Raw genomic sequence first — 14,061 nt, 5'->3', positions numbered from 1 at the left:
CCTGCCCACAAGGTTTTGCCCCGTGAGCTCAGAACTCCCCTTGAGCAAGGGTTCTAACATGGCCAGCTTTTCACCTTAAGAATTAGGTTTTGCTTGTTATTCCTTCAGCAGGCACTGGCTGTGAGGGGAGAAGATGCCAGCAGAATGAGCTGGACTCAGGGCAGCAGCACAAAGTGAAATTGGAAGGTCCCCAGGAGAGTGAGATCTTGTGTGTGTGTGCACACATGTACCTGTGCCTGTGAATACAGTGTCTGTACAACTGGTGTGTGTGTGTGTGTGTGTGTGTGTCACACACATAAACCTGGTATACATAAAACTCACACACCTATGTATATACACAAGGGAAAAACATATTCTCAAAAGCTAACAGTTGTTATTGAGTGATGGCATTAAGAGTAATTCAAACTTTTCTTCTTGTGCTTTCCTGTCATTTACAGATTTCCCGTTATATCATTTTTATAAAACAGATAATGGAATTAAAAATTTTGCTCAAGAGGTTACCTGGAGTTGTCTGAGATTTTTCCATTAAGATAAGGGGCCCACTGTTGATTTCATTTGTCAATCTCAGTTGTGGAAACCGTTCCTGGGCACAGCCCTGGATTCCTTCTCTCTCGGGGAAAAGACTGCCATTAAAATAATCAAATAATGCCTAGACCTTGCACTGATCACTAGACTGATTCATACTTTCCAGGGCACCCAGAGGAGCAGTGCTGGCCATGACATAGGCTTGCTTGTCACATCATCTGATGGCCCTTCTTGGAAAGACCCATAATTTGTGAGCCCACTTTATTCAATTTTTACAGTTTTTTCCATAGGGTAAAAGTGAGTTCAACAGGTAGCTGATGTGAATTTTATTTTATTTTATTTTTTAAAATTTTTTTTTCAACGTTTATTTATTTTTGGGACAGAGAGAGACAGAGCATGAACGGGGGAGGGGCAGAGAGAGAGGGAGACACAGAATCGGAAACAGGCTCCAGGCTCCGAGCCATCAGCCCAGAGCCTGACGCGGGGCTCGAACTCCCAGACCGTGAAATCGTGACCTGGCTGAAGTCGGACGCTTAACCGACTGCGCCACCCAGGCGCCCCTGATTTGAATTTTAAAAAAAATTTCATGGCTTTGACTGGCTCACTGACGGAGTTCCTTGCTAGAGGCTAATTTCATGGCAGCTATAGGGGCTAAGAAAGAAAGGTGCTGTCGGTCCCTGGACAGCTGAGTCCTTTTCCAGGAGGCCTTTCTTCTCACGGAAGCCCTGACTTAGTGGTGGCTCAGCCATCCCTGACCGAAGTCATGGCCCAGTGGTACTGAGCCTCAAGGAGTGAAGCACCCCCACCTGGTGACGGGCCTGGCAGTGCCTGTTCTGACCCTCACGAATGAGACTCTGAGAGGATATAAGGGGAGTTTACCCAGATCTTAAACAAATGGAAGACATTTGATCCCTGAAACTGAACCCAGAGCATCTTCCAAGTTCCCAGATTCTGCCATATCTTTCACGCTCACTGCCAGTGCGTGAGTTTGGTGCAAGTACTCAGAGGTCAAAGGGCTAAAGCCCATTTTCAGAGTGGCTGTGTTTCTCTTGTATTTCTTAAACACTGGAAACTCATTTCATCTGGAAACTGAGGTGAAAGGGCATCTATTTCTGGTATGAAACTGCAAGTTCCCTGACATCTCTCAGAAGGATGTGGTTTGTCTGTGCTCTTTCCCAGAAGCCAGCAGAAACAAGAAAGTGGCCATGTCCAGAGGGAGATGGGTCCTTGCCATCCCACCACATGCCAGATGTGTCCAAGCCTTGGCTGTGGCCAGCTCAGTCACTCTTTCTTGATGTATTTGGGGACAGACACAGCTGTTTACTAAAATGAATCAAGGCAGTAGTTCTGGTACAAAATATTTGATTGATTGGGATCATCACTGGTTCTTAGGGTTCTTTTGCTGTTTCTTAACTATTTATATTGAAAGTGAACCCCCATGAAGGTTTTACAAAGGGTTCCCCACTGCCAAGTTTGAGCTCTGGGCATCGCTTAGGGGATTATCTCAGCATTGTTTTAGTGTTTGTGCCCTGGGCTATGTGGCTTCACCTCTCACAGCCAGGAGGTATGAGTGGGCCTTTATTGATGGCCTATATTGTGTGGTTTCATCTGTGACTTCACCTGACTGGATTCTGCTTTATTTCCTCAGGGCTCCAGTAGGAGGGGCTGGGACACCCCGGAATAATGTTGTTGGAGGGTCTCCACTGGCCAAAGGGATGGCCACAACCATCCACCCAGGTGGTGGAAGCCTGAGCAGCCCAGCCACTGCCACGAGGCCGGCCCTTCCCCTCACCACACCCCAGGCCCAGCACCAGGCGGCCGCCCCCCCAGTGGGCAGTTGTCTGCGGCACACAGCCCAGCCGGCCACCAGCCAAGCCCGGGGCACCGTCCCCACAGGTACGTGCCAGGCTCCTGAGACCTCACTCTGCGGGAAAATTTGACAAGTGGTTCTTGTAAAAAACATTATGACCTAGGTTTCAAGCAGTCCAACATGGGACAAGTCGTATTTGCTTATCATAATCCTAAGCTTCTGCTAATCTTTAGGAAATGTAGTATTGACTTATATTACCCTGTCCTGGCAAAAAAAAAAAAAAGGGTTAGAGAGTTCACAAATATTTATACATTTCATTGTAGCCAGAGGAGTGCATGAACTAATAAGATGAGCACTGGCACCTTTGGACGCCCCTGTGAGGTGGCTGGGCCAGCTGCACGGGCCTTCCACGTGCAGGACACCTGATCGGGGGCTTTCCAGCTAGGCAGCTTCTTACCATGCAGAGCCAGAGTGCCCTTTTTCTGAAATGCTTTGAAGCTAGAAGCAGTGATGGTCACTGACCCTTCACCTTCATGCCAACTTTATCAATAGCCAGGCTGATATCATTTAAGGAAAATCTTAGTATGGTGTGAGATGAAGAAAAAGTTATGAGGTGGATCTTATAGGCAGAAAGAAGGTAAGCACTCTTGCTTGGAAGCTTAGCACTGAGCCATTAGGAACTGGGAGCCCACCCCAGTCACCTTCCCTTCACTGTGCAGTGAAGGAACCCAGGATGAGAGAGTGTAACTCTGACTTTTCATTTAAATGACATAGAATTCCTGCTCCACCCCAGCCTTACTCTCTCAGAAACCATCTATCTTCCTCTCAAAGTAAGGCTTAAAGGACGAAATATGTAAATTCTTTGGAGCAATAAAATACATGATTTTTTAGAATCTAGCCAGCCAGGAGATGGCCCATTAAAAGTGCTCTAGGAGCCATCTTCTCAAGTGGTAAAGTGGGGATAATACTTAGCACAGCAGGGGCCATATTTTCTTCCGAGTCATGGCTAATGGAACAAGAGGGTGGGAAGGCTAATGGAACAAGAGGGTGGCTGTCCACCCACCAACCTGCTTACTCTTTGGGGAAGTTGGTCTGCACATTCCCGTACTGGTGCCAGTCCGGGCTTGTGTGTGGCAGCAAGAGCTATCAAGACCATGCTACAATCCTAGAATGAGATATGCACTACTGAGTGTTTTAGAGGACAGTCTGATTCATTCAGCATGCCCACTGACAGAATAGGACGCTGTCCCTGCTCTCAGCTCTCATGGACCATCAGGGAATAGTGGTGCTAGGAAGGATTTGGGTGCTGATGGAGGGTTCAGCATGCACACTTGGTGATGACAAGGTGGGAGACTGGGAAAAGATCCTCAGAGGAGGCAGCAAAGTAACACTTGGGTAGGGAAACAAAGAAGGGTGCCATTTGAAGCAGGAAGAAAGGAATAGTCAAGTGAACAGAAGTGACAGAGAGCACATCTTGTGCAACCAGCTTACTCAGTGAAGACAGAGTAAACACATGTCTGATTGAAGGCTTGAGATTGAGATCTGTGTTTGAATGCTGGGCTGCCATTATGATTGCTTGCCTCAGTTTCTTCCTCTGTAAAATGGCACCTACCTCCAGGGACAATGAGAATTGTCTAGCATGGCATATCTAGTGTGTATTCAGTACCTGTAGCTACTTTTATTCTTCTGTTAGAGAATAAGAATATTAATAGAGTATTCAATGTATGAGGGTCCAAAAAGTAAATATAAATTATTACCAAAGGATCCAGGGGATTGAATTTTCTCATGAAGGCAGTGGGGACCCCCCAAGAGCTTTTACATGAGAGGGATGGAACTTGACCAAATATTACCAGTCATGGTAGGGAGGAAGAGCTGGTGTGGGGCAGCCTGAGGCTGGGAGCCACTAGAAAGGTGTTGCTGTCCTCAGGTGAGAGGTCACAGGGAGATGCAGAATTGAGGCAAATGACAAGACATTTAGGAGTCAGTATGGTTATGACTTGGAAATGGGCTGATGCTCAGGCAGAAGAAGGAACCAAGTCCAGCTACCAAGTTTCTGGACTAGTGACTGGGAGAATGATGATGGCATGCCCTGGTCTAGAAGAAACCAGAAGGGACTGGTTTATGGTGGAAGATAATGACATGTAGTTTTGCAAAGTGCAGTGGATGCTGGCACACTGTGACCCACAGGCTGATTTGGATCAGCATCATTACATGGGACTTTTATCTCGTGTATGAATCCCACTTCACCATGGTAGAAGACTGGCCCTGCCAGTCCAGCTCACCTTGTAGATAAGGGGCAGACATATGACCTAAATGCTGGGGTAGTCATGCTTGCATGTGACTTACATTCAGAAGCCACAAACATGAGGGGCTGTGTGGATCCTTTTTAAGAGAGAAGATAGTGGTGAAAACATCCAGCTTTTCAGGGGCAGGAGGGTGGACATCTGGTGTCTAGTGCCCTGTCATCAGTGGGTACTGAGTAGACTTCTAGTGTCCAGTGCCAATCATCGGTGGGTGCAGGGTAGATTTATGGTGCCCAGGGCCCAGTCATCAGTAAGTATAAGGTGGAAATCTGGTGTCCAGTGTCCAGCCTCATTCTGGATAGTGTTTATTTCCAGCAGCAATGAGATCTGCACCAAGGGAGCCTCGTGGGTGGGGTTGGCACTGCCTTGGCTATTGAGCCTCCAAGACTGACTCTGCCATCCCAGAGACTCTGTAAGTGCTTAAGAGTTTGCTTAAATTAACCAAGATAAGTTCTGTTTTTACAACTCTGCCCCATGGTGAATAACTAGTTGTCTTTATACTAAAGGAGCTCTGCAGCAATATTATCTGGTGCCAGCCCTCTTGCCCCCAACAATTACCTCCCAAGCAACTATACTCATAGAATGGTTTAAGTTCATCTGATGGTGTTTATTGGTAGCCTCTAGCTAGAGACACAGCCACTGTAGTGGCGAAGTGGTTGACTGAGCCCACAGCAGAACTTCCTAACTGATGTGCCAAACAGGTCAGAAGTATACCAAGATTCTGACCTCCTTGAGCCTTGGAGCACCCGGGCAGGACCTGGGGCAGCTAAAGTCCCAGGCCATGTCCCTTCTGGCTATAAACATCTCATCCACTAACCCCAGTGTGCACTACACATGTTTCTATGTGCACCACAATATAGAGAGGTTGGGGAGCCCTGTTCCTCACTGAGAATGAATATCCTGGCACGGCAGCCCAGGGTTATTTGCACAAAATGCCAGTATGATGGTCTTTCTTTTTTAAGTTTATTTATTTATTTTAGAGAGAGAAGGGGAGAAAGAGAGTGTGGAGGGGGAGGGGCAGAGAGCAAGGGAGAGAAAATCCCAAGCAAGCTCCATGCTGTCAGCGCAGAGCCCTACACCAGGCTCGAACTCACAACTGCAAGATCATGACCTGAGCCAAAATTAAGAGTCACACACCCAACCAACTGAGTTGCCTAGGTGCCCCAGTATGATGCCCTTTCTAAGCCATGCCTTGCTAGCAACTTTCCCAATTTAAAGAATAAAATGAGACCTGCCAGTCATTTCTCCCTCTATGGAATAACAAGCAGAATTGAAAGAAATTGGCATGGCTAGGGGCAGTACAATGTTGCATCTCAGTCATTGATCACCATAGTAACCACCATGGTGTGACAAGCATTCTCTTCCATCAGACTAATTTTACATACAGGAAAAGTGAGGCACAGGATGTTTAGAACGGTTTTCTCAATGCATTCCAACCTCATACTTATCCCCACACTATTGCTGTTACAGTCAGGTTAAAGAATGGCTCCTACCACATCATATCAGTAAATTAAATGCCACTGAGTTTCCATAGCATTTTCCACCTCATTCTGCATTTAGAGAGAAAAAGCACACTGTTGACAGTACAAGTAATGGATTGTTCACTGCAGTAATTGCCCATTTCAGCAGACCCCAACCCAGGCAGTTGAGAGGCGTTTCATCAATGTTCTCATCTTAAGCCAAAGTCAGGCAGTTTGACAAAGGCTTAATTGCATTGGCCATAGCATCCAATATGATTTGTTCTGCTTGATTAATGTGATTCTTTTTTCCAAGGGCAGAGCTCTCCCTGTAAAGTGCCAGTGTCCACACAACCTCATATCAGTGTTTAGCAGGGGCAAGAGCCTTGTACAGCCATTTATTCATTAGCAAAAAAAAAAAAAACAAAAACAAAAAAAAAAAAACAAAAAACAAAAAACAAAAACAAAAACAAAAAAACCAACCAACCAACAAACAAAAAGATGAAAGAGAGGTAGATACATGCAAGGCACTCTGCTAGGCTCTGGGAGTACAGAGAAGAACCTATAGACCCTATTTTTACACCCAGTTAGAAGGGCAAGGAAACAAATTCTTTCCATAGAGTTTGAAAAGCACTGTAGTGGAGGTATCCAGAGGGTATTAAGAAAGCATAGGGGGAGATATGTAATTCAGACTGGGGAGGAAAATGAGAGAATGGAAAGTTTTCAGAGGTGGTGATCCTGCCTTGATTCTTAAAGTACAAATAGGAACTATCTGAGCAGACAAAGCACAAATAGAATTCTAGCAAGGACAAAGACATGGCAATGAGAAATACCGGAGTTTCTATTTTGGGTAACTTTATTTGTTTTGATGTGACTAAAACAAAAGGCATGGAAGGAGAAGACTAGGGTGTTAGTGACATTTTCTCTGAAGAGGCAAAATTTAATTTTAGATCTTAAAGCTAGGTAGAGCTTAGCATGAAGCAGGGGGTGAGGTGAGGTGGAAGTGTGTGGAAGGACAAAGAAAGAGGATGAGTGCCTGTGGCACAGCTGAAAGGTAAGCAGAGGAAGATCATGGAGGTTCCTTTAGAACATGTCATGGAATTTCAGTTTTTATGCTAAGGCCATTGGGGCACATTAGAGGGTTTTAAATAATAGATAGAATCAAAGTTTTGTATCTAAAGGATAAAGCTAAATGTCTGCTTATGACCGACCTAATGTAGTGAGGACAGGATTTGCCCTTCTACCAGAAACAATTTATAAGAACAACCGTTTGCAAGATGTCAGACATTGGAAAATCATCCATGATAATGGGACATGAGGTGTGCCCCAGCTTATTGCCTGGAGAGAAGTTCCAGACTGTGGCACAGGGAGTGGTAACAACATGGAGCCCAGAGGGCTTCCTGAAATGAGGATGTGGAGTGAGAGTCTGGATGATGAAGGTGGTTGGAATTTGAAGGTCAAAACCTAGAGAGGAGAGAGGGCTGCATAGGAAGAAAACCTCAAAGGATGCAGGGTGTGTCCTCTTGAGTAGTTTGCTGAGAAGTAATCAGCATATGCATGTGAAGAAACTATACAAAGCCAGGGAAACTATGAGAGCAAGGATCAGTGCTATCAGTGTCCGGCATTCACAAAGTACTGGAAATAGTGCCTGCTCCACAAGCCAGATGGAAAAAGTTTGCGGGGCATTGAGTCGTCTATGCAGAAGGACCTTGCCTCAGTCCCTAGACTAAGCACTGCTCTAGTCCCACCCAACTAGTCTTAAAAGCAAACTCAAAAAGATCAAACTGTTTCCAATTAATTTAACAGTGTTGCAGGACTAAGATCAAGAGTATCTTTAAGACTGCAAAAATACCCAGCTCTCAACATAAAAATAACAACATCTGATACCAATAAAAAATTCTTAGGCACACAGATGGAAGTATGACCCACAATGACAAGATAAACCAATCAGAACTGACCCAGATATTAGAATTAGCAGAGATTAAAACAGGTATTATAATTGCATTTATTATTATGTGCTCATAGATTATAACGTGCTCAGAAAATTAAGTAGACACTTAGAAGATATCTTAAAGACCCAAGTCAAACTTCTATATATAAAAAACTACAGTGAGATCAAGAATACAGTGGATAAAATTAGTGGCAGATTAGACATTGCTTAAAAAAAATATTAATGAACTTGAAGGTATAGCAATAAAAACATGAAAAATGAAAAACAAACATAAAAGAGAAACTTTAAAAATGAGCATCATAGAGCAGTGACAACTTCAAGTGGCTTTATGTATGTGTAATCTCCAAAGTAAAGGAGAAAGGGGTGAGATAGAAAGATTATTTGAAGAAATAAAAGATAAAATTATTCTAAATTTGATTTAAACTGCAAATTCACAGATCAAAGACAGCTGGTGGGCCTTGAGCACAAGAAACATGGGGAAAACTACAGCAAGGAAAATGATAATCATATTGTTCAAAATCTGTGATAAAATCTTAAAAAGCAACAAGGGAAAAAAAAAGCTACATTACATAAAGTAGGAAAGAATAAGGATGACTGTATACTTCTTGTTGGGAACACTTAAGTGAGAAAATAGTGGAGTAACTGAAAGAAGTCCTGAAGGAAATATATCTGCCAAGTTAGCATTCTATACCCAGGGAAGTTTCTTTCAAAATGAAAGCAAAATAATTATTCATACATAGTAAAGCTAAAAGATTTCATTACCAACAGACCCACACTATGACAAATGTTAGGCAAAATTCTTGAGGAAGAAGGAAAATGGTATCAGATGGAAATACAGTGAAGGGAGTGAATGTAGGAAGGGAGTGAAGGACACAAGAAATGGAAACTGTATATATAAATATATGTTTTTTCTCATTATTTAAATACCTTTAAACTATAACGGACTGTTTAAACAAAAATAAAAACAATGCAGTGAAGGATTTAAAACACATGTAAAAGTAAAATGTATAATGTTAAAGGTACCAGAATGGAGGAATATACTATTATACTAAACTATTATATACTATTATACTATGATAAGTATGTTTTTATACTATGTGTGAAGAGTTATGGAATCACTTGTAGGAAGACTATAATAAATTAAAGATGTAAGCAAGCACTAAATATCAAAACAGAGTTGCAGCAAATAAACTGACAAAGGAGGTAAAATGGAACCACAAAAACTTCCAATTAATTCAAAAGAAGACACAAAAAGAGAGGAAAAGAAATAAAGATGCATGGGTAAAATGGCAAACATGTAGTAAAGTGTAGGTTTAAACCTGATCATGTAAATAAATGTAAATGGTCTAAACAACTTTAAATAGAATGCAGAGATTGTCAAGTATTCTTTAAAAAACAAAACAAAAACAAAACCTAACCATATGCTGTGAACAGAAAACATATTTTAATACTTAAATACATAAACACAAATAAGCAAAACAATAAAAAGTAAAAGGATCAAGAAAAACAGTTGACTTTCATTATTCACAGTAGCTATACTTTATAAATTTTCCATGGACACTCTATTAGTGAATCCTGAACCATTGCTCCTAAGTGAAATGCATATATGTGTGTATATCTCACAAAGATTATAATCTTAAATATTTTTAAAGTCATTCTGGTAGATCCTATTTATTTTACAAAAGAGAAAATCAGGTTCAGAGGCGAACTGCCTGAGGCCACCCCACTAACAGGTGATAAGCAGGATTCAAACATGTCCAGTTAGTCCCAGGGCCAGAGCTTCTTGCACTGCACTGCCCTGCTCCCTCCCATCTCTGTCCCTGGGCAGAGCCTCATCCTGTTGCACTTCAGCAGGGAAAATGTGACTCAAAATTTTTGCTAGTATATGCATGTCTGCAAATGACTACAAAAGCACCACAGGTACTGATTTGGGGTTACAAATCAATTTTAGCTGGTAGATGAATTTGCACATATAGCATCTATGAATAATGAGATCTATGTACCATGTTAATACTACTAAAAATAAGTCTGAAATGGTTATATTAATATCATGGTAGAATTTATAACAAAGAATATTATTACTAAAATAAAAGGCAATTCCATAATGATAAAGGGATCAGTTCATTAAGAGGACTAAGTGCTTATGTCCAAATAACAGAACTTCAGAATGTATAAGCAATTACTGATAAAGATGCAAGGAGAAATAGACAAGTCTGCAATTATAGTCAGAGATTTCAATACTTCCCTTGATAATTGACAGAACAAGTAGACAATATTGGTAAGAATACAGAACACTATAGCAAGCTATAACCAACTTGACTTAATTGACATTTATGGAGTACTACACTAACAACAGCCAAACACACATTCTTTTCAAGTGCACACAGAATATTTACCAAGATGTACCACATTCTGGGCCATAATATTTAGATCTCTAAATTTAAAAGAATTCAGGTTTCATAATACATTCCCTGACCAAAATACAGATGAATTAGACATTAATAACACAAAGATATCCCCAAATATTTGAAACTAAATGGCACACTTAAAAGTAACCCATGGATGAAAGAAGAAATCAAAAGTGATATTGGAAAACATTTTGAAATGAATGAAAATGAAAACACAGCATATCAAAATTTGTGGAATGCCACTAAAGCAGTACTTAAGAGAAAATTTGTAGCACTAAACACCTATGTTAGGAAAAAAAAAATATCTCAAATCAATCTCCTCAGTTTTACTTTAAGAAACTAGAATAAAAAGAGCAAAGAAACCGTAAAAGAACCAGAAATAATCAGTGTGGAAATAAATGAAATAGAAAATGGAAAAACAGTTGAGAAAGTCAATGAAACAAAATTTGGTTCATTGAAAAGATCAGTAATAAAACTGGTAAACATCTAGCCAGAGGGATAAAGAATAAAGAGAGGATACACAGATTATCAATACCAGGAATAATAGAGGTCACATCACTTCAGATTTTATGGAATAATAAGGGCTTATAAAAAATTATGCCAATAAACTCAACAAATTAGACAAAATGGATAAATTTCTTAAAAAACATAAATTAACAAACTTAAAAAAGTAAATGACCTTAATGGGCCTGTATTTATTAAAGAAATTGAGTTAGTTAAAAACTTTCCACAAAGAAATCTCCAGGCCTTAGTAGCTTCATTGTTAAGTTATGTCTAATGGTTAAGGGAAAAAATACAATTCATTCTATGGAAACTTCCAGAAAATTTCCTAACTTTTTCTATAAGGCCAACTTTACCCTCATACCCAAATCAGACAAAGACATTAAAAGAAAATAAAACTACAGACCAATATCACTCATAAATATAGATGTAAAAACACTAAATAAAATTTAAGGAATCAAATAGATAATGTATCAGGACCAAGTAGAGTTTCTCCTAGGAATTCAAGTTTTTATTAACATTTAATGATCAATATAATTTACTGTATTAACAAACTAAAGAATAAAAATAACATGGTCAGTTTAATAGATGTGGTTTTTTTTTTTTAAATCTAATGCTCATTCCTGATTAAAAACTGTCAGAAAATGAGAAAATAGAACTGAGCTTCTTGACCTGATAAAGGGCATCCATGATTAGCTAACCTCAGACTTAATGGTGAGAGACTAAAAACTTTCCCTCTGAGATCAAGATTAAACAAGGATATCCACTCTTGTCATTTCTATTCAATATTGTACTGTATGTTCTCGTCAGAGCAGTTAGTCAAGACAAAACTATAAAAAGCATGTAGATCAGAAAGAAGGGAGAAAATTATGTCTATTTGCTGATAACATGATCTTGTATATAGAAAACCCTGGGGAACCCACACTCACACAAAAAGCTTTCTTTAGAGCTAATAAATTAGTTCAGCAAGGTTCCAGGAAACAAGATTAATATACAAAAATCAATTTTATTTTTACATAGTACCAGTGAATAATTGCAAATTGATGTTTTAAAAAATGACAGCAATTTTAATAACATGAAAAATATAAATTAGTTAGGGATACATCTGATAAAAGAAGAGGACATCCTGTCTGCTGAAAACTACCAAATATTGCTGAAAGAAATTGAATAAGACTGAAATAAGCAGAGAAATATACTTCATTTATGAGTGAGAGGACTTAATTTGTCAAAGTAATTATTCTTCAAAAATTTGACCTATAGATTCAATGGAATACTAATCATGATCTCACTCAACTTTTTTGTAGAAATTGGTAATCTGTTTCTCAAATTCACACAGGCATACAAAGGACCTAGAATAGCCAAAACAGCCTTGAAAAGAACAACAAAGTTGGAAGGCCACACTGATTTCAAGACATATTATAAAACGATAGTAACCAAGTTAGTGTGATACTGGTATAAAAGTAAGCCACTAGATCATTGGGTACTTTTTTCTGAAAACAGAAAAGTGTCCATTAAATTTGCTGCCAGGTGGAGTCATAATTGATCTTGTTCAGATAATATTTGATGGAATGAAGGTAAGAAACCATATTTTAGTAGACTGAGAAGTGAATGAAGGACTCCTGGATAGTATAGGAGAGTGAGTTCATGTGGAAATCCCCTATTCTCTCTGTTTTAAACACAGAAATGGGTTTTTTTAATTTTTTACAAATGAACTTTATGGATCTAAACAAAATGGAACACACAATATTAAGTGGGATTGAAGCATTGGCTAACTGGAGTGAAAAGCAGGCAGTGTTGGCTAACTTTCAACTCCTGCAGGAGAAAATAGACAGGAAGTCCCTGGTGAGTGAGTATCAGGGGATCAGAGCTAGGTGCAATTGTTTGAACAGCTACAGTCTCTTCTTCGAGAATGGTTACTACTGAGCTACTCTCTGGGGTATGGGAGAGAATAGAGAGTGCTACTTGGGCATGGAACTGAGTTTGGCTCTGGCCTGAAGACAAGACCTGCACCATTCCTACAGGACCAGAGTTCAAACCATCCTGTTACAGCTGGTTCTGAGGGGGAGGTCCCAGAGTACCATTCAGAAGCTTCAGACTGAGGAAAAAATAGCAATAAGACTGTCATACACAAGACGAGTGTGCATACTGAAGTCTCAAAGCACAGGGGGAACACTAATGCATAAAAGATAGCCAATAAACTGAAGAAATGGGAGAGAAATGAGAAAGAAATCTGAAAAAGTCTTTGATATCAGTATATTTAAGATCCTCTAAAAGGAAAAATAAAGAATAACATCTAACCATCCCCCCCCCCAAAAAAACATAAAAGATAGCCAATAAACTGAAGAAATGGGAGAGAAATGAGAAAGAAATCTGAAAAAGTCTTTGATATCAGTATATTTAAGATCCTCTAAAAGGAAAAATAAAGAATAACATCTAACCATCCCCCCCAAAAAAAAACATAAAAGATAGCCAATAAACTGAAGAAATGGGAGAGAAATGAGAAAGAAATCTGAAAAAGTCTTTGATATCAGTATATTTAAGATCCTCTAAAAGGAAAAATAAAGAATAACATCTAACCATCCCCCCCCAAAAAAAAAACAAAGAAAAAACAGGGTGTATGAAGGGGAAAAATTAGATGGATAGCTATGAATCTGAAACTGATGAATATGAAAAAAAAACTTGAAATTTTGGAAAGGGAAAAAATATATATTTAAAATACAAAATCCTTATAGGTGACATAATTTCTAGACTGGACACAGTCAAAGATGGATAGTAGTGACACTAGAACACAGAGCAGAGACGAAAACTTCCATGACAGCAAATACAAATCACACAAAGAAATGAGTAAAAGTAAGAAAGAACAAGTGTAGACACAAAGATGGAATTAGTGACACTGGAAGGCATACATGGGAATTTATCCAGAAGACAAAGCAGAGATGAAAACTTCCATGAGAGCAAATACAGATCATGCAAAGAAATGAGTGAAAAGTAAGAACCAAAGCAGACACTATTCAAGGACACTAGGTATAAAGAAAAACAGGAAAAGGAGGTACTGGCTAGTAGAAGGACTATTTTTGAAATTAGAGCTGTAACTTGATTATTAAAT

General features: G+C 39.8%; 1 protein-coding gene across 1 annotated transcript in view; it reads left to right on the top strand.

The window, feature by feature from the left end:
- SH3RF3 (SH3 domain containing ring finger 3) overlaps positions 1 to 14,061 on the top strand; it is a 389,906-nt gene that overhangs the window by 295,853 nt on the left and 79,992 nt on the right. Inside the window, exon 7 of the mRNA XM_043604761.1 lies at positions 2,174 to 2,421. Within this exon, the coding sequence (XP_043460696.1) occupies positions 2,174 to 2,421 (248 nt within the window). The remainder of the gene's footprint in view (positions 1 to 2,173; positions 2,422 to 14,061) is intronic.

The sequence above is a fragment of the Prionailurus bengalensis genome, chromosome A3 (assembly GCF_016509475.1).
Source record: "Prionailurus bengalensis isolate Pbe53 chromosome A3, Fcat_Pben_1.1_paternal_pri, whole genome shotgun sequence".
NCBI lineage: Eukaryota > Metazoa > Chordata > Mammalia > Carnivora > Felidae > Prionailurus > Prionailurus bengalensis.
This window is presented reverse-complemented; position numbering and strand designations above follow the sequence as displayed.